The sequence below is a fragment of the Anastrepha ludens genome, chromosome 6 (assembly GCF_028408465.1).
Source record: "Anastrepha ludens isolate Willacy chromosome 6, idAnaLude1.1, whole genome shotgun sequence".
Lineage (NCBI taxonomy): Eukaryota > Metazoa > Arthropoda > Insecta > Diptera > Tephritidae > Anastrepha > Anastrepha ludens.
In genome coordinates, this window is record NC_071502.1 from 43,539,828 (window position 1) to 43,566,990 (window position 27,163).

Consider the following 27,163-nt stretch of genomic DNA (forward strand, 5'->3'; position numbering starts at 1 on the left):
CTTTTAAGCGAAAGTTTTATTATTAATTAAAATACATATAAAATATATATTGTTGAAATTCAATAAAATGTGAAACAGTTGAATTTTAGTGCACACAATGGATTGGCCTTAAACGAAACAAAAACAAAAAAGGGGGAAAATTAAGTATGCATGCAATACATCTTAATACTTGAAACGAACGATTTTATACATATGCAAAGGGTATTCAGATAGGAGGTACTTTTCCAATAGGGATTTTTCGACAGATCACGCGTGACTACTGTCAAACTATATACATAATTTTTTTTTCAGTATTCATTGTCATTTCATCGTGGAAAGACTTACACCTCAACAACGTCTACAAATCGTACCATTGAATTGCGAAAATCGACGCTCTGTGAAAAGTGTTCATTACGCGCTAAGGCCAACTTATCGTGTTCAGCGATGAGGTCCATTTTTAGCTTAATGGCTACGTCATGAGCAAAATTGCCACATTTGGACTGAAGAGCAACCCGAAGCCATTCAAGAACAGCTATTAAATCCATTGAAAACAACCGTTTGGTGCGGCCTATGGGCTGGAGGAACTATCGGCCCATATTTCTTCAAGGAAGAGATTGGCGCCAATGTAAGCCTGTGAACTCCACAACACTTAGTTCCAACGAGACGGTGCTACTTGCCATACAGTCCGTAAATCAATGGAATGAATCGGCCACGTGTGATATCACACCTTTGGACGTTTATTACTGGGCCTATGTTAAGTCTAAGTGCTTTGTGAATAAACCAGCTACGATTGAGGCATTGGGGAGCAACTTTACAAAGCTATTCACGAGATATCGACCGAAGTTCTCCAGTGAGTCATTCAAAATTGGTGTTTACTTCAAATTGCGAATTACGAATGGCTGAATAACGGCGCAGTTGCGGCCAACTTTTGCAAAGGATTATTTTTAAAAAATAAATTCATGAATGGTTCTCAATTTTGTTGTTTTATTTCAATTTAAAATCCGATACCTCTAAATTGATCACCCTTTATATCTGTATGTACATATTTAACTACTAGATGTGAAATTTTTTATTTAGGTTCTATTTTGTAATACTGCTTAGTTTATCTCTCTAGCTCGCGAAAAAAATATAGTCTCTCACCATTTTGACAAGTTTTTACTATTTTTCGTTTTTATTGCTAATTATTTGTTTTTATAAAATCATAGTTCATTGTTTAACAAAAAACCATAAAAATTGAAATTTCAAGCTGAAATTGCGGAAAAATCCCGTTGATTTATTATTTTTTTCTTTATGATTTTCTTCATATAACTTATGCAAAAAAGTTTTTTTTCGTATCGAGATAGTTATAAGGAAGCAAATTATTAAAAATAAAGCCATGAAAAGGCATGCACCATCGCGTCACATCAAGAAGCCCTTGCCAGCAAAATGTGATTAGCGGCATCACACTGGTGTGTGCTAACAAACTTTACGAGCTATCAAGCTGATTTAAGTATACCCGTATACGAGCTCATTTAGAAGCTCAGGCGACACTGCCTTAGTCCTCCGTTCACCCACTCTCCCTAAGCTAAAGAGTTCTGTTATTTACTGATATTTATTTTATTTTCTCCCAACAAATCTCCCATACACGGTTCTTCCAATCTTAAAAACTCTTTGCATATGCCGATTATGGAATCGTCTTCAGCTGCCTATGCGAATTGCCCTTCATCGCCTCAGTCATCGTCTCCAAACGGTGCCCGCATAGTTACTTACCATATAACTTGAGTCGTAGAAAAAGGAACAAATTAGTCGCGGCCATGCAGAGTAAATATGATGCTTTGCAGAATGCGATTGGCATAATTTTTGGTCAAATAGTCGCATAGTGTGAGTCGTAAGTCGGTGCATTTTGTTCTCGAACATTCCCATCAAATCCATGGTTAGAAAATATAGATTTTTGATCTCCTTTGTTGCGGTTTTTTCGGTTTCCCACATTTGTGAAGCAACATTCCGCCAAGATTTGTTTCGATGTCATATTCTAAGGCTCTTAAAGCGTTCCGTGTAGTGATACACTGACAGCATGCACAATAAGTAATTTCTTTAGCCCTCTCAATACAAGCCGTGCCTCATCTCGTCTCATACCCAAAGCAGCACTTATATAGCTCTGCGGCCATTGAAGTGAGAAACCAATATTGGCTCTATATCCCTGTAGCTCCCATGGCTCCATAACAACCTTCGAGTAAAATTTTTTTAAATCAAGTCAGGATTACAAGTTGAACAATTTCATACAGCCTCCGAATACCATATGGCTTTTAAGTAAAAGTTTTTCAATAATAATCTGACCAAGAAGAGAGGTGATTTTGTTTATAATTTTATAATATTTATTTATTTCTCTAAAATATTTTTTGTTTGCTATGGGTAGCAGATCGATATATACGAGTATGTAATTAGAGGTTAACACTTCGACTTTAATAACAATTGCAACCTCTACTCATCACAATACCTCATCCAGGTCTGGTTCTTTCATTAAACCTAAGATGGTAAGAGGGTACTGGGCTGAGCTGAGCGTATGTCTCTCTTCTGGACGTATCAAGTCGAAATGCTTACTTCTTCTTCTCAAGTCTGTGAGCTAGTGCAGTTGACTCCATAGTCTCCATTGGCCGGTTAGTATTCCTGTGAGTATTATCAGTTTGTCCATGAGATGTTTAAGCCTCTTCTGATCTTACACTTATTGTAAGAACTTTGCTTGGCGTAGTCTCACAATGTGGTGCCTGTGCGATGCCTATAAATAATCATTCTCCGAAAAAATACAATTTTTTTTTTCAGGCCTTCATATCGTTGTTAAACTCTAAGTCCTTATTGGTCATCAGCTTATGTTGCGATTTACGCTAAATCTGAACTGTGGACTCAAATAAAAAAAAAACACAATGAAAATTTAAAATAAACCAGTAAAAAGATTCTTCTCAACAATATATTTTGTTTCAAAGGATGGCCCAATCGTTTATTCTTAATACTACCCACTAAATTTCTTTTATGGGCAAAATTATACTCGCTAAAGGCGTTTACACCCTTTTTGGGTGTTTGACCGAGCTCCTCCCTCTATTTGTGGAGTGCGTCTTGATATTGTTCCACAAATGGAGGGACATACAGTTTTTTTATGAGGAACTTTTTCATAGCAAAAATACCCTAGAAGGTTTGTCATTGCTTGCCTACGGGCGACCGCTACCAGAAACAACTTTTTTCATTTTGGTGTTTCACGGAGATTCGAACCTACGTTCTTCGAGTTCCGAATGGTAGTCACGCACCAAGTCATTCGGCTACGGCGCTCGAATTATAGATCAATTTTATTTTATCTCTTTCTTATTTTTACTATAAAAATGTCGAAATGAGACCACGGAAACTCCCCAAAATTTATAGATCAAATAATTTAAATTTAAATCACAAAGATATTTTCTGGATATTTGTGAAGTGAAATTTAAAGAAGAGATGAAATAAAAAATAATTCCCATGGGAATTCAATGCTAACTTTCAAAGCGTTGACGGCATGGGTAAATAATAAAAAAAATATTAATAAATTTTTTTTTTAAATAAGTTTCTAATTTTTTCGCCACAGCTTAAATTTAGTTGATAGCATCAAGAAAAAAAATACTTTCTTTTGAACCATCCTACCATCCTAATGCACAAATGCATGTGTAACGAAAATTTTAAATAATTTTGAGATCGCCATTCGTTCATATATAATGACCAAGCTGAGTATCAATTCGTTGGAATTTTACTCAGGTCAGATGATGTTTCATATTGTCTCGTCATTAAGGTGCGAAGTGAATATGGCATTTGCATTTATTCACAAATACTCTTACACTCTTTCGCCTCGTCGTTCTCTGCCCGTTAGACCGATATGCCTACAGGTAGTTCTTTACACTCTCATTTAAAAGTTAACAGAAAATGTGAATAATCATTTTATTATCTGAAATTGTATACTCTGCGACTGTTTGCCAATTATGCTGTTGTAAATATGCAGAAATATATATAAGTATGTACATATGTACATACATATATAATAATGCAACTCTGTATTGACAATAACTGTAAGGATACAAAATTATTTATTTTGGCATATTCAATTAATTGATCAGATTTATTGTATTTACCGTTGTACAAATGTGCAGTAACATTTGTTCAATCGCACATTGTAAATTTCGTACGCATTACACACTGTGCGTATTTATGGCGGATTTATAATTTTTGAATGTGATTACCTGTTTTTGAATTGATAGCTTTGAATAAAAACCATACATTTAGCAAAATGTCTTACTCTTTACCTGCTGGATACTGGGAAATGCAGTCCCACATACCGGTAAGTATACAATATGGCATTGAATTCACCAAAAAATATGCACTCACACACATATATACATATGTACACGTGTGTAAATACATATGTAGAAGGGGATCCATTTAGTATTAGTTGCAGGTACGTTATTCTCTGCTGACATGTTTGCAGTTACATCGAGTTATCGGCATATGAGGGTTGCCTTTTATAACAGTTTGCGCCCAATAATTCATAAATAATAAAAGAATAATGAAAATGGTTGTATGGTTTTTCCTGATATTCTCCTTGGAAATCAAAACACACTTCTGCATTCACTTGAACCAATTTTCAAAACACTTTTTCACTCAGCGGTGGATACCTTCAAAACGAGCTGTTTAAAGGCTTCAATAGCTTCTTCAGGCGTTGAAAAATGTTAAGTTCGCATTTTTTTGATATTCGGGAACAAAAAGAAATCCTTAGGTCTTAAATTTGGACTGTAAGGCGGATGACCCATTAACTCGATCTTTTGAATGCTCAAAAGCTCCGTTGTGTGTGCCGATACGTGAGAGCTCGCTTTGCCTGGAGAATGATGATTCGTTTTCGGTGATTCGTTTTTCTTAATTCTCCGAAAACTGCTGGCAAACAAATGCTTGGGTACCGCTCTGAATTGACTGTTTTAGTTTCTCAGTTGAATTGACTGTTTTAGTTTCTAGTTTACAGTTGCGGCATGACCAGATTTTCCGAAAAATGCGGTTGCGGAGGTGTGTCCTCCGCGAACAACTTTTATTGCATTAAGCTAATCTTGGAATACACATTAGTTTCGATTATGGGTTTGTTGATGCCGGCCGAGATCCAAGATTCGGCGCCTGTTACGATTTCGTAAACGTGCTTTGAATCGCCGCAGTTGATTTTTTCACCATTTTTTTACAGCAACCGACACGAGTCCGTCCCTCTATTGTCCACTAATGCCACTATTTTGCAATATGTCACATGACGATCTCGTGTCATCAGTTGACGCAGGGCATCGATTTTTTCTGGCATAACATCCGATTTTGGAGGGCTTTCACGAAATTTATCTTGCAAGGATCGATGGCCCCGTAGGAACTCATTGTACTAAAGTTTCACAGTGGCTAAGTGTAATGCTACAACGCTGAAAATTTAAGTCAGTTAATCAATGCACTGTTGTCCCAATAGTCCACGTCGAAAATTGTAATAAATCATCGCATGAAAATTTTCACGAGCTAATTCCAGGGTTTGGCATAGTGCAATAAATAATTAATGCAATAAGTGGACAGTTAAAACACAGAAAAACTGAAGATTTAATCATAATGAAACCCTTATTTGAACTACCGCTAAAAAATTAGTGGTAGTGCAAATTGCACAACCCTGGTTATCCATCTTTTGGGCGAGATGAATCTATCAGCTCACCGAAAAAAGAGCAAATAAAGCTCGTAAGTGAAATCGTTATATGTAATTCATGCTACAAAGTGCCAAATTATTCGACAAAAATATCGAATTGTAGCTCATCACAGGTAATGTTGCAAAGGCGCAAAGTATAAAAGGCATCCCACAACATATTAGGGCCCTTTCTCTTATATTAAAGGTAAGTTGTACAAAATTTCATAAAATTTGGAAAAATGTATTAAGTTATGATTCGAACTCCAAAGCTCCCCGCCTACCACCTTTTATTATTACAATCCAGGTATACACTTTTGATGCATGATGCAGAGAAGACTTATGTATAAGGACATAATCTATCATACTGGGGTTCGTGTTTGACCGCCATTCGACCAGGTTCGAAATGCTAAATGAATGATTACGAAATTGTGGAAAAAGTGGCTTCGAGTGTCTTTAGTCACAGAGTTACTAACGCCGGGTGCGTTTCTGCTATAGAGTTGCACATATGATTTTAATGAGTAAAGAAACGCTTGCAGACAATGAAAAATCTGGTCGACCACAGAGTGAATTATCCCAGAGAACATTCAGAAAGTGCTTGATTTCAGTAGAAACAGTAAAAAATGGTCCATGGAAATCATGGAAATGGAATTGGTAACTCCTCAGACTACTTTTTTTTAATTTTCTTTATTTATTGAATCTTTCTTATAAGAAACTAACAATAAGTTTATAAATCTTATGCACTAGAGTTTCTAGTTTCCAATTTTTCGTAGCTGGGAGCCGGAAAGGCCTAGTTTCCAGTCTCATTCAAAGCTTCTGTTTGTCCATCACGACGATTGTGCGTGAATTTTTATTTTTATTTATTTTTTTTATGTGATGGAATTGAATGGTGGGAGTCGGAGGGGCTAAGTTTTCAGTCTCCCTTGAAACTTCCTTTACCGTGTCAGGCTTTCTGAACGAGTGCTGCTTAGGTTTGCGTAAGTTTAATTAATTTCCATACCAACTTTTAGACGAGCCGAAATTGATTCATTCTTTAAGAGTTCTGAGTAAATTTCTGACAAAAAGATAAATTATTTCGTTGCTTTATTTACTATATTCATCTAATTTGGCACCCACGACTATCATTATTATATACAAGGTGAAGTTCAAAATAAACAAATGGTTTTGATGGCGCCATCTTTTTAATGAGTTAGTGCGTCGGAAGTTACATCCCTAGTTGACTTCCAGTAAACGTTTGGTGACATTCGGGCATACGAAAGATCTGTGCACGCTTCATTTCGCACTAGTTAACTGAGGTGCAAAAATTGCGCAGAATTCAACATTCGGAAGATCTCATTAAAGAGGGAGAAAAGACGAGAATTTCTTTTACAACATTGTAATTGGTTATGAAACGTGATATTCTCAACATGAACCTGAAACTAAGTGTCAAAGTGCCGTATGGAAGGCCCCAAACGAGCCACCACCCAAAAAATAGTTGGGAGAAGTCAAAAATCCAGTCGATGCTCATTTGTTTTTACGATTCCAAGGGAATTGTTCACAAGGAGTCCGTGCCAACGGGCCAAACCATCAGTGTAATTTTCTATTTTGGCGTTTTGAAGCGTTCGTTGCATCGCATTCGTCGAATTCGCCCTGAATACCACAAAGGAGGAAGCTGACGCTTATTGCTTGATAATGCACCATCTCACCGATCCACTCTTGTGACTGATTTTTTGAATAAAATCGCATTTTAACCATCAAGCACTCACTGCATTCGCCTGATATGGCTCCCTGTAACTTCTACTTATTCGGAAAATTGCTTTTGGCCTCAAAAGGAAAACGTTTTGCATCCGTAGAGGCCTTCTAAAAGGCTTGTACCGACATACTGAAGGACATTCCGATCAATGACCTGGAACACTCTTTCGAAAAGCCTTTAGATCGCGCAAAACAGTGTATCGAGGCCAGAGGGGACTATTGTGAATAAATAAACTCGAAGTTAGGAGACCAAAGCTCCTGTCCTTTCTATTTTAGCTCAGTCTTGTTTATTTTGGACTTCACCTAGTATTTTTGATATTACTTTCCATGTCTTCTCTTGAATCCGAATTAGTTAATTAATAAAATTGCAATTAACTCAGCTTGAGAGACGCTACAGTAGTGAGGTAGCCGAAGACTCAGGTTCAGGTGCAGCACGGCACTTAGTCTTATCTCATTCACATTCATAGTAGTGTACTCTAGCTTCCAATATGTTCCCGGAAGAGTTCCGAGAATGCATTTTAAGTACCCAAAAGTGAAACCTTTCTAATAAGTATACAACTTAGCTTATTTCGGCGTTTTTTTTTGTTTTCGATATGTTTTTTGCTTATAAAAAAATTAAATCAGTTTCTTGTCACTTGACTAAGAAAGAAAGAAAGAAAAATAAAAATTAATTTTTATTAGACAGCAATTTGTTTAACTCGGATTTTTATATGGAAAACTTTTTGTGGGCAAAGTCGGCAGTAGTATCGCCTATCCATGATATAAAGGGTGATTAAATTTCAAAGGCCGATGTTGAATGTAAACCACACCTAAACGTCAAGTTTTTTCTGCATTTCATTTGATATTTTTCAATTTCAGACTAACTCAATTCGAACCATGGAAAGATACACAATCGAACAACGCGTTAAAGTTATTCAGGCTTATTATGAAAACGGGCGTTCAAATCAAAATGCATACCGCGCACTTCGTGAAGAAACCATCTTCAGTGATGAGGCACATTTTCATCTCAGTGGATTCGTCAATAAGCAGAATTGCCGCATTTGGGCGAATGATAATCCAAGAGTGATTGCCGAAAAACCAATGCACCCACAAAGAGTGACTATTTGGTGCGGTTTATGGGCCGGCGGCATCATTGGGCCGTATTTCCAAAATGAGGCCGGTCAGGCAGTTACTGTGAATAGCGTTCGCTATCGTGAGATGATAACGAACTTTTTATGGCCCGAATTGGAAGATATGGATGTGGACGATATTTGGTTTCAACAGGACGGTGCCATTTGTCACACAGCTAACGAAGCAATGGCTCTTTTGCGCGAAAAATTTGATGGCCGAATAATCTCACGCTGCGGCGATGTCAATTGGCCGCCAAGATCATGTGATTTGACACCGTTGGACTTCTTTCTTTGGGGTTATTTGAAAGAAAAGGTATACGTCGATAAGCCAGCAACAGTTCAAGAGCTAAAGGATGAGATAATTCGGCACATTAACGGCATAGAACCTCAATTATGCCTCAGCGTCATCGAAAATTAGGACCATCGGATGAAGGTGTGCCGCCGAGACCGCGGCGGTCGTTTGGCCGATATTTTGTTGCATACGTAATTGAGCCATACCAGTATTATCATAATAAAGAGAAATGACAATAATTTCCTAAAAAAATTGTATTTTATGCAAAATCAACACCGTTCCCTGAACCTTAACCACCCTTTATAATATAAGGAGTTATGCTTGAGGGTAGTTTAAAGTTGACCACGGAGTTACTGCCATGATGCGTGAAAATTTGATATTTTTTTAGTCTTGGGCTTATTAAAGTTGAATTGTTTAATTTATCGTAAAAAAAAATTTCAAATAATTATAAATTTTTTTAGAAACTCTTCGACCTATCGAAAAGTGATGTATAAGTACACATTGTTTATGTGGAATTGCATTTTTTTTCATTTTCTATAATTCATATTAAGATTGTTTAATTGGTTCGTAAGATATACTAAGTGATAAGTAGTGGAACCACTTTTATTTTTGACTGAGTAACGGTAAATTGCAAGTAACTTGAAAACATCTCCATAAAAAATGAACTTTTTATGTAATACCTATGTACTTGCACTTATGTATATCTATGCACGTATTTTAGTAGCAGTTCTATACATGTGAACGCATGTGTGTGTGTGTGTGTTCTCATTTAAAAAATTATATAGCACTGTTAGTAATAGCTGAGCTTAAAAATGCGTCATTCACAACAACATTTCGTTGTAACATTTCGAAAAATAAACATGTATGTATGTATTTCTGCGATTGATTGCACATGCATCTACGATTGTATGTATGTACGAATGTGTGTATGCAATTTCTGAGAAGACGGAAGGCAGCATAAATGTGTCTTTTTACTAAAGAAGAAATTTTGTTTACCATCGCTGATATTAAAAATCGAATTACTACCGAATTAAAAACAAAAAACAATTGTAATAGATAAATCAAAGGATAAGTGGCCGACAAGAATTGTGAGCAACAGACCAATTATTCTCAAAAAAAATATATATATGTACATATATATTTGGAACAATTATACAGATAGGTTACGTGCAGTTGGGTGGCTAAATGTATTTAGATATACAAAAAAAAAAAATAGATAAAGAAATTAGAAATTAATTAATTCAATAAAATAAATAAATAAAAAATCTTAGCTTAACTTAACTCAACTTTTTACTATTGTAAATAAAAAAATATTAATCCTTATTTTGACTTTTACATGCTACATTGCTTGCCGGTTTGTACATTCTGTCAAAAAATTACCGGGTAAGTTGTTCAATAAAACGCAAAATAATTGTTTAATCATCAAAGTTTATTTTGTCACCTTCAAAATAGGCTCCATGCGAAGCAAAACACATACATAAGGCAACGATTAGTCCAGTCATCAAAACACCTTTTAAACGCGTTTGAAGAGATCTTCTTCAGCTCCTTCAGCGAATTCTCCTTAATGGCCTTTATCGACTCAAAGCGGCGGGCGCGGAGTGGCAATTTAAGTTTTGGGAGAATGGTAAAAGGAAAAAGTCACACTGGGCTAAATACGGTGAATCCGGTGGTTGCTCGATGATATTTGTCGAGTTTTTGGTGAAAAAAGTGTTCACAATATGAGCCTTGTGAGACGGTGCGTTATCATCGTGCAAGATTCATAAGTTTTCTTTCCACAAATTGGACTGTTTCCTATGCACATTCTCTCTCAAACGTCGCATAACTTAAAAGTAATATTCTTTATTTACCGTAGAACCATTTGAAACGAATTCCGAGTGCGCAACACCATGATAATAAAAAAAAAACGAGTAGCATGACTTTCAGTTTTGACCGACTTTGACGTGGCTTTTTGGGTGTTGGGTTTCGGTTCATGTGGATAGCGCCATTCAGCCGCCTGTTGACTGGTTTGCATGTCAAACTCATATACCCACGTCTCATCACCTGTTACGATGCGCTTTATAAACGTTGGGTCTGAATTTACTTTTGATGATGACGATTTTTTTTGAAAGATATTCAGTTCTCTTGGAAGGAGTCGAGCAGCACCGCGTCTCATGCCCAATTGATGGTGTAAAATGTTGCGAATTGATTCGTGAGACATGCTAAGGTCACGAGCTACCTCCCTCAAACTTAAATGATGGTTTTGCAGCACCATTTCCATGACTTGGTCGACGTTTTCATTCGTTGAAGACGTTGATGGGCGACCAGATCGGGGCAAATCTTCCACGACTTCCCGGTTCTCTTCTGCAATAGTCTTATACCACTCGTAGACCCGTGTTTTTGGTAAAGCTCACTCGTCATAAGCTTTTTTCAACATTTTCAACGAAAATCCGTTCAAAACACAAAGACAAATTCTTTGTTTGATATTTTTATCCATAGTGAAAATCGCAGAGCACACCTGCGGTAGACTGATATAATTAAATGCCAAAAAACAAGCTAATCGACAGATCAAGCTCAAACTCTGCGACACTATAGAGGACAGTTGTACCAACATTCCAGCAAAAAAAAATTAGACATATGCGTAACGCGCGCTTTTTATATGAACAATTCCCGATATTTTTTTTTTTGACAGAATGTATACTGCAGCTGTCTACTTCGCAAGTGCCAAAGTGAAATACGACGCCATTTGCAAAAATTATAAATCTTCGATAGGGTGATTAATTTTGCGCCACCTTGTAGATGCATGCATATAGTACATAAGAACCATGATGGAAAGAATTATCATTCTTACTTAAGAACGGGCTTTGCAATGCAATTTCAATTGAATTTCAATGCATGAGATTTGTAGATTGTCTCACTCTTCTCAAATTGGATGTGCGAAAATGCTTTTGAAGTTTGAAGAGCTTCAACTACCAACGGTATACATTTTCTTAACCGTGGAAAGTCTTTCTCAGGTTTTGTGCATTCACCTCATCCTATTACGTGGAGTATTACAAATCAATAATAAAAGTATTAAAAGGACATAGGTACATATGTATGTAGTACATAAATATTGTCCACAAAGGATTTTATTTTTATTTCAAGTTAATTAAAATACAATTTTTAGTCAAAATTAAATGAAATACAAATCTTTAAATCGCTTTTATAACTTAAAAATTAGAGCAAAACAAACGACAAAAACATTCGAAAGCTTTGAAATACGAACATGCGCCGTCGTTTTGACGAAGGCTGACGGTCCAGGGTTAATAAGGATCGCCACAGTGAGACGACGCAACAACGCAATGTCCCTACAACAAATCATACATACTTACATATGAACCTTAGTAGGAGTGTGTGCACATACAACTACATGCACACTTTTCGCGTCCAAAGCCAGAGTGAATACGAGAATTCAACGGACAAGAAAATAACAAATCGCGCTGTTGAAGCAAACAACCCACGAATACGAGTATCGTGACGAAAAGTCGTCTATATATATACAGCCAAACATACATACATACGCATACATCTGTATATAGTCAAATGTACAAAACGTACACATTTGCGGATATTTGTGAGTGTATGCTGCACATATGTGCCTCGTTTACTCGGTGTGGAGAGTGAGCAAATTTAAAGGCACGTCAATGTTGAGAAATTTTCAGTTGAATTTGTGCATTGGTGCCGATTGTTTCGGATTGTTTTAGTTCGAAAACATAGAACACACTTAATTTTAGAAAAAATAAACATATAAATGTGATTTTGGCGCGGCACCTTAAGCATTAGTGTACAGTGTATTTTTGTATGACGGAAAATAAATTTATATAAAAAAACTAATAAATATTTTAGTAGAAATCAAAGTGCAATCAATTTATTTATACAACTATATATTACTTTAGTGAATGAAAGAAATAGTTAACAGTAAAATATTAATTGAAAACTAGCAGTTAAAAGGTAATAAACAGCACTAAAATAATAAACCACGTTTTAAATATTCATATGGGTGTTGATATTTGAAAATAGAATTATCTGTAGGGTGACATGTTAGGAGCAGATGTGGCCGTAGCGTGATTGTTGGGGGATATTCAAAACGAAAAAAAAAAGAAATTGGGTGGATGAGAAATGTGTTTCTTGGTAACCGGTCAGAAACGAAAATAACAAAAAAAAAAAATTAAATAAAAATACACGAAAAACGAAAATAAAATATACATTTTGGCTGGGTGCTTATGCACCTACATACATACATATGCATGTGCGAAAGCAGTGAAAATAAATTGATTTATATACTCTTTAAAGTAATAACGTTGAAAATAAAATAAAAGTTATTAATAAATTTCCTAAATATAGAAAAAAAACCTGCGAGAAATAAAAAAAAATTACTGTAACATTTACATATGTGGGGTTTGAAAAAGTTTGACACATCGTCATATGTTTGTACGTATATATGTTTCAGTGCGTTGAGGAACGGCTATTGATTTAAAGATAAATTATACAGATGCACATATATTAAAAAACAAAAATCGTGAGCACAAAACTTCAAATAAATTTTCTCCGATAGAATCTCTGGGCCAGCAATGTTAAATACTTTTCAAACTCTTTGGCCCTAGTCAGAAATATGAAGCTTAAAAATAACTGCAAGTGTGAAAAATATAAATTCTATTAGTAAAGCATTTTTTTTAACTATTTATATGCCATAAAGCAGTAAATGTTTGCAGTGTTAAATAAAAATTTAACTAAATAAAAAAAAACAGTTTTTTGAATAACAAGTGAGTTTTTCAAGAAGGAAACAATGTTTAATTAAAATAATTTTTGAAGTTTTAGTTTTTCGATTTTCAAAAATTTCGATTTAAAAATTAAGTTTTTACATAAAAAAGTAACTTTTTGGCATTTTAAATAAAATTTTACTAATAAATTAAGAAAACATTTTTTTTAAATACCAAAAACCCTCAAGCGAGTGTTTTTCAAGAAGGAAACATTAAAGAAAGGTTTTTTAATTGAAATAATTTTTTTTTTTTTTTTTTTAATTTACAGTGTTACATAAATTAAGAAAAGTAACATAAAACAGTAATAACAGAAGTTTTAAATAAAAATTTAACTAATAAGTTAAGAAAAAAAAAATTATTTTGAATAACAGTAAGCCCTCAAGCGAGTTTTTCAAGAAGGAAACATTTATGGAAAGAGTGTTTAATTGAAATAATTTTTGAAGTTTTTATTTTTCGATTATCAAAAACTTACGGCGTTAGATAAATTAAGAAAAAGTTAACTTTTAATATAAAAAAGTAACTTTTTGCCGTTTTAAATAAAAATTAAACTAATAAATTAAGAAAAAAAAAATTGTTTTGAATAAAAATAAACCCTTAAGCGAGTTTTCAAGAAAAAACATTTAAGAGAAAAGTGTTTAATTGAAATATTTTTTGAAGTTTTTGTTTTTCGATTTTCAAAAATTTACAGTGCCACTAAATTAAAGAAAAATTAACTTTTAATGCAAAAGCCTTTTGAGTAACAATAAACCCGCAAGCGAGTTTTTCAAGAAATTAAGAAAAAACTAATTTTTAACATAAAAAGTAACTTTATGCTGTTTTAAATAATAAATTAAAAAAAAAAAATAAGGAAAAGACAATTTGTTAGCAACAATAAACCATCAAGCGAATTTTTCGTGAAGAGAACATTTAAAAGAAAATGAATAATAATTTTTGGAAATTTTTTTTTATTTTTTTTTCAAAATTTACAGCGCTGGTATAGTAAGCAATGCGAGTATAATAAACTTCGTTACCTACATACCTCCCCTACTACCCATTTCCCGCAGCATAGCTCATTAACCTAAAGTTTGCTCCATTTGCATACGAATCGTTTGCTTTTGTGTTAATGAAATGCAATAAAATTAAATGGGAATAAATATTTAATACTCTGCGTTAATGCAGTGTCTGACTAATTTACAATTTTAATTAAACTATATTACAATAGAATCCAAACGATTTGTTGGACGAAAGGCGAAAAACGCTATATAACATATTTGAATATGGGGGTTCAATCAATAAGCGCTCATATTTTATTATATATAAATACTTAAGAGAATCTTCTAATTTAGCCACTAACAGAAGGGGTCACGCAAGAATACTAGACGAATATCCCTTCCTACATCAAACGATAGACTTTTGTAGCTCAGTAGAGGTGCATTTAAACACATCCTTTACCACAACTTTCCTAACGAGAGAAGATTGGGACAATGGGGTAATGGACAATAGAAGCGGAATCAGCATCTATACTAATGGTTTCAAGCTTAATGATCAAGTAGGCGGAGGCCTTCATGCTGAATGAATGAATGCCAACATCTCATTCCGGTTACCGGATCACTGCAGTGTATTTCAAGCTGAAATTTTGGCTACCAGGGAAGGCCTGCTAGCCCTAAATAAAAGTATCTTCACCACAAGAGATATAAACATATATTCAGATAGCCAATGGGCCCAGAAAGCTTTAAAATCGCGTAATATTAACTCGAAGACAGTAAAAGAATGTATTGACGTTTTGACAGAACTATCACAGTACTTTTAAAATAAGAATGCCGGGTCATAGAGACATAGAAGGCAACTGCAAAGCAAATGAACTAGCGAGATTGGGTACCACATTACCGATCCAACCAGAACAAGACGAACATACTTATACCTTTAGCAACTTGTAAGATGCGTATATGTAGATAAACACACTATCAGTGCTGCCAACAGGCTGTGTTCTCAGTCCCTGACCTGTGCAACAAGTAGAATGACGTGGCCGGAATGGAACATGGGCCGCACAAATCGACTATTGAAACTAAACAGTAAAAACGTGAGAAATCTTCTCGGGGTCCTGACAGGGCATTGCCCGATTGGCAGGCATACCAGTAGACTGGGAGCGCCCTATAACGACTATTGCAGAAGCTGTAACGACATTGAAGAAGAAGAGACTATAGAACACTTTCTTTACGGGTGCATGGCTCTGGATAGAAGAAGGTTCAATATTTTAGGAAAAAGTTCCTTGAATAACTTAGCAGCAGTAGCCAATATAAAAATAGCAAGCCTTGCTAGATATATTAAAGCCACAGGTTGGTTCAATGAGGACAATGTAGAGTGAGGAGAGGGGACAGCCCTGGTGGTATCACAATGGGCCTACAGCAGGCCTAGGTGTGTTAATCGACAACCACTAGGTATACCTACCTACCTATATAAATACTAGGATATCGGCATTTACATGTGTATATATAAATTGGTATACATGTATGTAAAAAGGTGGCAACATTATCGGTCGTTAAATAGTCTGCATTTGTTCAATCCCCCCAAGGAAGTAGTCAAGTTATCGAAGTTGTCGAAAGTAAAACGAGTCAAGTGGTAAAGTAGCCGCCGAAGTAAGAAATCGAAGTAGTGCTTTTCTCTAGCAGTTGCCAAGCTGCCAATAAATCGTTTAAACCAATTTTGAGTACGCATAATTTCTTTTGAAATATTGAATTGTTAAAACATTCCTTTAACACATTTATATATCGCATTTGATCATTCTTTGTATTTAATTAAACATTAGTTATTTGAAACAACAATAAACATTGATAGCATTGAAGTTAGCACTGCAAATATGTAATAATAATAACACTCTTGTCCTTGATAGCTGCTTAGGCCACGCCTCTTTTCCAATTTGTGGTATGCGCTCTGATACAATTTTAGGTCGTCTCTCAAGGGTTGATGATTAATATGGGAAACTTTCTTGGTAGAAATATCATATAATATATTTGAAGATTTATCATTGCCTGTCACCTACTGAATCCAGTGATAGTGTATTTTTCGTAGATTCTATGAAAAGGCATCATTGAGTTCGAGTGGCTTTGTAGAGTGGCTTCACAGATTTTGTAAATTTTTCTAAGAATTTTGTACGATGTTTTTGGTTGTCGGAAAAAAGTTTCAAAAAAAAAAAAATTCAGAAGGAAAAACGACTTTTATGTTGCCAGTTATTAAATTTAATAAATGCCGTTTTTTAAGAAATTTGTTTGCACTTAAGTGATAACAAGAAATCTTAGAAACGAAGTTTGTGAATTTCATTCATTAACGACGACCTCGCAACATTTGGGTTATCATATTTAAGCACCTCCAGCACAAGCATAAATAGTGATGTTTTTAATCGGAAATTTTTAACAAACCTGAAAGTTAAAACTTGCAAAATTTAATATTTTAGCTACCAAACATTTTTCTTACAAAATGTCATCCATTTCTCGTGGGTCGAAGGCATCTTTCAATGTTTGCCGCTGAATTTGAAATATTCTTAAACTTTGTTGCCTTTTTTCATTTAAAAGTTTTTTTACCTCATACCCAATAGAACTGAGTTATTCGCAAGAAAAAGAAAATAATTGCAAATAATGCACAGAAATAATTTTTTAAGCTAAAATTTGTTTGTTCATTTCGTGCCAGCTGGTGTGGAGGCATCTAAATTTGGCATTTGAGTTTTGCAGCACCTTTTTCGAGTTCACATGGGTTCAGTGATAGCAAATTTTTCGTAGTTGTATTCGTAACTTTTCTATGATGGACTCAGTCATAAGGCTGAATACATCACTGTGCCCCCCGGCAAATACTTAAGTAAATTAAAATAAATACCTATCAAGTAAATAACTTATTGAAAAATGGGATATAAAATGTATACCCATAAACTTAACCTTAAAAACGAGACCTGGTGCCTCCAGTTTGTTATATGGAAATCCAAATTTTTTATAAATAATCAAAGAGCGGCCGCCGTAGCCGAATGGGCTTGTGTATAACTGGCATTCGGTTGAATCGGGTTGGAAACCCACAGTGAGCATTAAACATCGAATGACAGCCGTTTGGAGGCGGCATAAAAGTGTAGGGCTTTAAACTGTGGCCTAACAATAGTGGTCAGCAATTAGAAAATAATACTAAGCTTATGGTGCGTTTCGTAGCCAAATGTGCAGAGAAAATATCTTTGTGTTTGAGGATGTGAACCCCAAAAGCGCCCACCGGATCCGCCTTCAAATTTAGTTAGGTATGCATGTGTTATTGGATAAATACATACATATGTAGGCATGCAACAAATGATTTTCCACGCCAAGTTAGTGGGCTTGTCATGCATATGGTGGGTTGCGAATTTTTGTAAACATACACACACACATGCATACCTAAAAATGTTATTATCTCGAGAGAGATACTATATATTTGCAAATTCGAATACATACTCACAAATATATATATATACTTAGATATTATATACTCGCATTTGTGTAGCCAATTAGATATTCTCACATCGCCAAAGTTACGGTTTTCATATATAAATGTGAGAATTCATGACTTTGCATTAGGGTGCTTTTTGCTTTACCCTATGGATTAAATTGAGACTAGAAAGTAAATACATCAAGATCATCAACAAGATTGAGATCAAATCTCTATCATAGGAATTGTCACCAGACTCGATCTGTGGTCAATAATAACACGTTTAATTATATTGAAGGGTTCATTGATTTAAATATAATGTAAAATACAAGTCAAATTAAGGCGAAGCACTTCAGCGTCCTCTTGTCTCTACTGTTCGTTTGCCTATACAGTGGGATCGCCATAACTCTTAATCCAAAGGACCACCAAATTGTTACGAGCTATCGCGATTTTCGAGTTAAAGGACACCATCAACTGAGATTTCAAGTTATAAAGCACTTTTGCAAACTCAAAAGTAAGAGTATCGATTTGCGTTTTTTTACTATCTTAATTACGAGTTATGGCGGCTGCCGTAGCCGAATGGGTTGGTGCGTGATTACCATTCGGAATTCACAGAGAGGTCGTTGGTTCGAATCTCGGTGAAAGCAAAAGTAATAAACATATTTTTCTAATAGCGGTCGCCCCTCGGCAGGCAATGGCAAACCTCCGAGTGTGATTCAGCCATGAAAAAGCTCGTCATAAAAATATATATCTGCCGTTCGGAGTCGACTTGAAACTGTAGGTCCCTCCATTTGTGGAACAACATCAAGACGCACACCACAAATCGGAGGAGGAGCTCGGCCAAACACCTAACAGAAGTGTACGCGCCAATTATTTATTTTTTTATTTTTAATTACGAGTTATAGAATAACATAAGTAAAGAATACGAGTCATAGAGCATTTTTGCCAGACACGAATAACTAGAAAAAAATTAACGAAATCGTTCGGCTGAAAAAAATACGAGTTATCGAGGAGACCAAGTTAGATATATTTGGTTGAACTCTGTAAACTTGAGTCATTCAATAAATTTGACATTCTCAGCTTTGAGTAGTAAAACAGCCAAAAAAAAAAAAAATCACTGGAATCAAAAATCGATTACCTTCGAAAATTTGTATGTTCGAGTTATCCAAGAGCCGAACCTTGTGACAAATTACAGTGAACTTGCGACTTATCTTGATTCCACTGTATGCAAAAATGTCAATCTCCGTTGTTTTTGAAATCTTATTAAGCCCTCGTTAAGTTTAAAAGGAGTACTCATTATTGGTCCGTAGTCTGTCAATTTACTACATACAGTGAACCAAAAAAAGAAAACAAACAATTAGTGTACACGTTTTTTTGGCTCATTGCTGTACTTATACATCAGAGATGTTATATTTTGTTTTTAATTTTGTATTTCGTACGATCGGTTTTAGTTTAGTGGACCTGATGTAAGATCGAAAATGAAAAATTCATTTTACTTAGCGAAATGTTCAAATTACTTGAACTAACTAAATTAAAAAAAAAAAAACAGAAATATAGTCACTGTTACGAATGTTACTTGGCTTTTTTAGAACATTCCTAAATATTCTTGAAAATGATATATTTAAAATTCTTCTCTTCTTCACGTCATTAACATTCTAAACTTTGAGCAGTAAAACAGCTAAAAAATGCACTGGAATCAAAAATCGTTGACTTTCGAAAACTTGGATGTGCTTAATGTACTTTTACATAAATATTCCAAGCATGCAATTGAAGTTATAAAATTCTCTATACTGATAGGGAACATGGAACATCGAAATTACTTTTAATAACAATAAATGACGCTTCCTTACACCCTTTGTTAGTTGTACGGCCGACCTCCTTCTGCTTCCGGTATGCTTCTGGATGTTTCTCTGCAAATTTCTCTACAAATATACAGTTTTATGACCCCTCCGAACGGCAGATGGTTTGTTATGAGCAGCTTTTCCATGGCAGAAATACATTCGGTGGTTTACCATTACTTGCCTAGGGGGCGACCGCTATTGGAAACAACTTTTTCTATCATTTGATTTTTCATGCCAGGAGTTTCGAGTTCGGTCACAAACCAACCGTTCGGCCAAAAATGGTTTTGTTTTATATTTTTTTGTAGGAATTTTTTCTAAGGACTACGTGGCATAAAACCCATAAAAAAATCATTTCGTAGTAATAAAGGGATTTCCACCAAAATCCCTATAGCATCGGAGTAAAGTATAAACTTCGCTCATTTATTTTCACTTTGTACTGCGCGTTCGCCGTCCAAACAAAAACATGGCATTGACAATTCGTGACCGTGGTATTTTCATTTGATCCTTCACAACTTTCTTATTTATTAATCGATTTTCTTCATTAACAGCTGGATTTTTCCTCAAAGGATAGTCCGCGTTGCATTGTAGAGTTCATTAATTTTTATTTATTATTATTATTTTTAGTGTTTGATGTCAGGACTGATTTTTATTTTTTGCTATTTTTTTATTAAAAAATATTAATTTTTTTTTATTTGAAAATATTTAAAAAAAAAAAAAATAATAATAATATGTGTCCTCTACCACCCCTATTACGAATGTCGACTGACAGTAGATAAACGGCTATTGAGCGATGATCGATTATCGAGGCTATTGTGAGTGTCGATAGCTCGATAAATCTTCCACTGTGAACAGTTTTCAATCGATTATTGCTCTACAACAATTTCTAAAAATATGATGTTTGCGTCGATCCACCAGGAAATAAAATTGGAATCAGCGACTCGCAAGATAAATTGAGAAGAAGCACTGGTGAGCAGGCAGCTTAACGGAAGATTGTGAAATGATCGAAAATCAAGAACCTGAATTACCTGAAGCACAGTCCATTTATTTGGTTTTTGTTAAAAAAGATTTTTCACAAAGTAATAAAACGTAAATCAAATTCCGTAAAAATGTTAACAAAGTGGCAGGTGCTTACAATTTGGATGACCGTTCACAATAGATCAAATTTTTTTCGATCAGTCACACAATACAAAAATATATTAGGATAGACGCGATTCAATCGGCTAGAGTCTGTTCTACCGCCAGTCGATATTCGCAACAGGGTTATGAAATTGTTAATCAATTTCCCAGAAACGAACACACCTGAAAGCGAAAATTGAAGTATCCTCTGTTTATGGGGGATCTCTCATATGCTACAATTCGTTCTAACAAACTGGTTAGTAAAATGCAGATGATTGAGTGGAATCACTTTTTTGGTTTTTGGCTGAATAACGGTAACTTGCAAATATTTCGAAAACTTGCCCATAAAAAATCAACACGATTTTCGGAATGTGCGGGTGACTCTGCATAGGAATTGAGTAGTGGCATCCGGTGACCATTTTTGCTGTAAATTAGTGTAATTATCAGGGAGAACGAAAAGAAAAAGCCCATCATCCTCTAATTTTCGGGAAAACTGCAAATAATTTGCATGACCCATGAGGATGACCCTAATGCATGTGCATACATATGAATTCATTGGGTTAATAAGAAATAGATTTGCTTAATTTGTAAAGATATTGCCTGATATTCATTCGGCCTCAATCAATGTGCACACATACATGCACATCTGTGTATACCTATGTATTTGCATGCTATGTGGGTTGCAAGGCGCAGTAACTTACATAAAAATGCACTTGTATGTACATATATAAATTTATTTATTGCTATTGTTAAAAAATATTTTTTTCCAAATCATGTTATTTTGCATTGTTGCATTACATTTTATGTATGATTTTCATACAAGTATGCGCATATGTACATATGTATGTTTGTATGAATAAGTTTATACTCATTTACCAGTAACGTAACTTGGTTGTTTTTGCTCTATTTTGTGCTGTTTTGCATTCATTTCTAAGTAGTTTTTTTTCTGTTTTTGTTTGCTACCTTGAACGTAGTATTTAATTCCTACTGATGTTGTCACAGAACGTGGCCTTTTTTTCAAGTTATGCAACAACAAAATTTTTTTTTTTATCGACACCCTGCTGATTAGAACGCTGAAAACGTTTTTCATTATTTAGTAAAATTGTCTTTCGACAACTAAATTTCGCCTTAAGAGCCAATTATATGAGATTATTATTGAAATAAAACTATTAATTATGGATTTGGATTGAAACTTTTAAAATATTTTTATTTTTATTAAATTTATTAAATAAAAAAAAATCTTAATAAAATTACCAACAGCCTCTATACAACCAATTTGTTTATGTACATCTGTTTTCGCTGTGAGATCAGCGCAAAATAATGCAAAGTTTTTACTTTTTATTTTAATTTTAATTTTTTTTTTGTTTTTTTTTTTAAATATATTTCATAAAACCTTATAACTTTAGCTTTCAAACTTCGTACTAAATTTCAAAAAAAATTCAACAAATTCTTATCAAAATTTCAAACTTTTAGTCACAATATTTGAAAGATTTTGGACCTGCAGTTTTGTAGCCCATTAAATTTTGTTACAATATTGTGCCAGCTTCAAAATCGTGTTGGTTAGTTTTGTTTTCATTTGCCAACAGTCTCGTGTATTTTCTCCAAATAAAAAAATTTAGCATTCGTTAAATGGAGCTCACAATGACAACTATATACATATGTACATTTTAGGTACTGCTATCTGAATAGATAGAAACCCTTGCTTTTTGCAAACAAAACAGAAAGGAAACGAGTGCAACATTTTTGGGGTGGTACGACCAAAGGATTGAACCTCTTTGTATAAGTATAATAGAACAGTACGTTCGTACAATCACATATGCAGTGATTATCAATAAATGTACGAAATGAATCTACCCGTTCACCTGCAATATGTTGACAATCAGCTGCCAAGATTGTTTTGAAAGGTCTTTCTTCACAGAAATTGGTTTGATGGAATATTTTAATGGTTTGAGTAATTATTATTGATGAAGTGAAGAAAAAGCAAAGAGAGAGTATAGACCATCGAAGCAAGTCCGTAAATGAACATCTATTCCGAAAAAATTATGGCAACAATACTCATGCGAAATTCGATATAGGGAGTTAAGGGGGGAAGCTGGTCTAGAATTTTGAAAAAATCGAAAAATTTTTTTTTGTCTTAAAAGGTGCTTTAGGGTCTTAGAAATAATATACCAAATGAGGGATGCCAGCAAAAATGTCTAAATGCCCAAATTTTTCATTCGACGGCAGTGCCTCGCAAGTATGCCCCGAACGCTACTTACAACTTTAAACGCGTTTTTCTCGAAATCACTTTTTTTAAACTGGCCGAAGACATAACTCGAACAAATCTTTACCGATTCTTACGAAATTTTGACAATACATTCGAAATACCTTTCTCCGGAGACGCACGTAGGATTTTTTATTTATATTACATAGTTTTTTTTTAATCAACAATTTTATGTCGTTCTTTATAGTGAAAATTGTAACTTTTTGTTCAAACGTGCACCATTTCGCGAAAAAACAAAATATCGAAAAAATCCTACGTACGTCTCTTTCTGTTGTTATATAGAAACTAAAAAAATTTTATTTTTTGATCCAGGACAAAAATTAAGGAGTTTACGTCTTCGGCAATGGACCCACTAGAAAAAAAGGCGCCTTAGGAGAACTGCTGGACAGCGGCCATTTTGAAATTAATTCAGACGAAAAATTTTGTATTTGTACCATGAAAGCTATATTATTAAACCCATTTCACAGATTTTCGATTGATTCCTTTGTTGAGTCAAAATAAATTCATAAAATATGCCCATTTTTTGCGCTCTAGACCAGCTTCCCCCCTTAAGTTCGAGAAAGTAGATAATAATCTAGTTATATGTGAACCTATTATAAGGTAGTTACATAAAGCGCAGTTTGAGAAAAAGACGCAGATAACATCTCACCATCAAAATAAAATTTCGACTACCATTCGGTGCGTTCCAGGTTCAAAGTACGTGAAAGATCAGAATATAGGAAAATCGATTTTTCGTCAGTGGTTCTAGTTTTTTTGTGATTTTTTGTTTGTTCCCTAATACAGAAGTCCTGTCAAGTATTTGTAATATTTTTGCGGCCTGCGAAAATTAAATTGCAAATATTTTTTTTTTTTATTTCGGGTTAGCTACTGCTTAGTTTTCACAGTTCTTTAAGTTCGATATTTAATGATTTCATTCAAAATTTTGTTTTTATTTTTTTACAGTTAACAGCAAAATGTCCAACACGGAGAAAAAAGGTCTCAACAAAATCAGAGGTATGTACATACATACAAATACTTATATATCTTAAATATGTTTATTTACATAAATCGGGGGCTGGAAAATAATTTGACAGCGGCCACGCAAGTAGATGTCAGGTTCTCGAATATATTATTATGTCAGAGAATGGAATATATATATATATTATAAATAATTGGCGCGTACATCCTTTTTGAGTGTTTGCCGAGCTGCTCCTCCTATTTGTGGTGTGCGTCTTGATGTTGTTCCACAAATGGAGGGACCTACAGTTTCGAGCCGACTCCGAACGGCAGATAGCTTTTTCATGGCAGAAATACACTCGGAGGTTTGCCATTACCTGCCGAGGGGCGACCGCTATCAGAAAAATGTTTTTCTTAGCTTTGGAGTTTCTCCGTGAATTCCGAATGTTAGTCACGCACCAACCCATTCGGCTAGGGCGGCCGCAGAGAATAGAATAGAAAAATATTTAAAAAATATCGTGCAAACTTTTAATAGGCAAGTAAAACAGGCAAGTATACAAACAGGCAAGCAATGGGTCAAAACAAAATTTCCATGTCTCAAAATCCTTTGTTTTTATTTAGTAAAAAAAATATAAAGTAAATTTGAATGATTTGAATTGAATTTTGCGCCAACTTGTATTGTGTTGTCGTAGAATATCGACAAATAAAGGGTTTTCCAATAAGAAGTGTTATTTTGATAGTCAAAGCAAAATGCTATTTTTTAATACAAATGATGGGATGTTTATTTCATTAAAAAGAGGAAGATATGCCGTTCATAGCGGAAAATAACATCAGGCAAAAGACCACCACGACCACGCTTACAGCACAATATCCTTTTCATGAAATTTTCCATAACCGTATTGCAAAGTGGCTGCCCTATGTCCTCGATAGTCTCACAAATTCCATCTTTGAGGTCTTGATTCGACCCTGGGCTGTAGGCGAAGATCTTCTTTTTCACATGGCTCCAAAGGAAAAAGTCACAAGGTTTTAAATCACAAGATCTCGGTGGCCAATTGTGCTCACCTCTTCGAGAGATAACACGGTCCGGAAACTTTTCCCGTAAAAGATTAATGGTTTCGTTGCTTGTATGGCACATAGCGCCGTCTTGTTGAAAATAAACGTTGTCCAGATCAATACCATCCAATTTCGGCCATAAAAAATCGTTAATCATCTCTCCTGTTTAACACCTAACACCTGTTATTTACATATACATTTGAAAAGGCGAGCATTCCCGGCTGTTTCAAGGCTAAGCAAGCGTAAGATAAGCCGATAAAAGCCATCCTGAATGACATATGGCTGTTTGCCGCGAGTCGATATGCGACAATTTTAAGGCACTTACCATAGCTAACTTCTCTGCATTATGCTAGAATTACGAGGCTATGAGTCAGTCTCTGAAATCATATCTACATTGAGAAAACACCATGGATATGATATCCATAGAATAATTAGTAGATCATCTTATTTATTACCTATGGATATTATAAGCACGTTGCAGAGAATACAGAGGGCGTGGCGAACATCAGACCGCTAACCAGCTTTCAGCGATTTCGAACGAATCAGCTGATTTGCTGACGTAACAGAGGATGAGACAGCGAGTTGTTTAAAACAGATATTGTGTTGGTGATATACCACAAAATTAATCAGCGCCGCCAATGCCCATGTTGCTAACTGAACAATGAATGATTGGGCGAGTGTTAAGATTTTGCACAACTTCGCATAACTTCTTGCAACTTCGCACAACTTCAGAACACTTAAGGCTGATTATGCTTCGCATACAATCGTATATAGAAATCAGTATTTCTTAAACAAATAATCATATGATCTTTACAAGTTTCCAGTATTAATTAATATAATAATAAAATAATAGCTTTTCGTGCAAACCTGCATGACCTTAAAAATACGTGTGAAATGAGCGGGCACAATTCTACTGCCGAATCCCCTATGACGCAGCAGTCAAAGTTATTCTCACAATTTTGCTTCGGATGACCAAACCTTGTAATCTATCATCCTTGTATTGTAACCATATTTAATGATTGGCATATAAATTAAATTTGATAAGTGGTTAATAAATATTTATATGGCACCTATAGTTAATGAATGGGACAGACAGGATTATTGAGTTCTATTTATGTGACCTCAATCAGTGCATCAAATGTGTAGTAAATAAAAAAAAAAACTCACGCTAAAAAAATCGAAACAAGCGTGTAAAACATCGATTTTCGAATACTTTTGCTAATTCAAGTAGTATGCGACGAATACGCTGCCCTTTTTTACCACTCCCAAATATCAAAATACGTCATTTATTCCACCCATTTCGGCGCACTTCGTTAATACTGTTGGTGTCGCCTTGCGTGAACATCTTTAATATAAACATCAAACAAGTGGAAAAGTGCTATATAAAACACAATTTGCAAAATGACACTTGTGGAGCCGATACACACTCGCATCCATCCATACATAATTACTACCACTACTACGACAATTTAGGAATTTGTGTATATACTTGTGTATCCATAAAAATATGTATGTACTATATGTTATTGCTTTTATGTATTTTACATGTAGAAATATTGTGTATACATGAACTTTTGCGCATAAATTGGGTGATCCAAAATGTTCTGTAAGAAAGTTGCACAAATTTCAAATATTTTAGTTTTTTCGTGCATCTTCGAACGCAAACATTAATGAATGAACAAAACATCTCCTTTCTAGTGCACTATAGTGTGACATAACGCGAAACGTAGCAAAAAATATATTGAAGGCTATATAGTATGTGTGTTAGCAATTGGTAACCGACCTTTTAAGGCCACCCGATATGTATGTATTTCATGTAAAGAGAAAGCTAAGATCCTGAATTTGTATGTACATATACAAGCACTTGCTCATATTATATACAGTCTTGTGCAAAAGTCTAACAACAACAACTACCAATCTGCAAACTCAGAGCCAGTTTTAGTGTCCTGCAAATGTTATGCCTAACTTAATGTCG

At 34.8% G+C, this 27,163-nt stretch overlaps 1 protein-coding gene across 1 annotated transcript in view; it reads left to right on the top strand.

The window, feature by feature from the left end:
• The first annotated feature begins 12,456 nt into the window (after positions 1 to 12,456).
• LOC128868664 (sialin) overlaps positions 12,457 to 27,163 on the top strand; it is a 66,057-nt gene continuing 51,350 nt past the window's right edge. The window contains exons 1-2 of the mRNA XM_054111004.1: positions 12,457 to 12,757; positions 24,142 to 24,192. Of these exons, the coding sequence (XP_053966979.1) occupies positions 24,153 to 24,192 (40 nt within the window). The 5' untranslated portion in view covers positions 12,457 to 12,757; positions 24,142 to 24,152. The remainder of the gene's footprint in view (positions 12,758 to 24,141; positions 24,193 to 27,163) is intronic.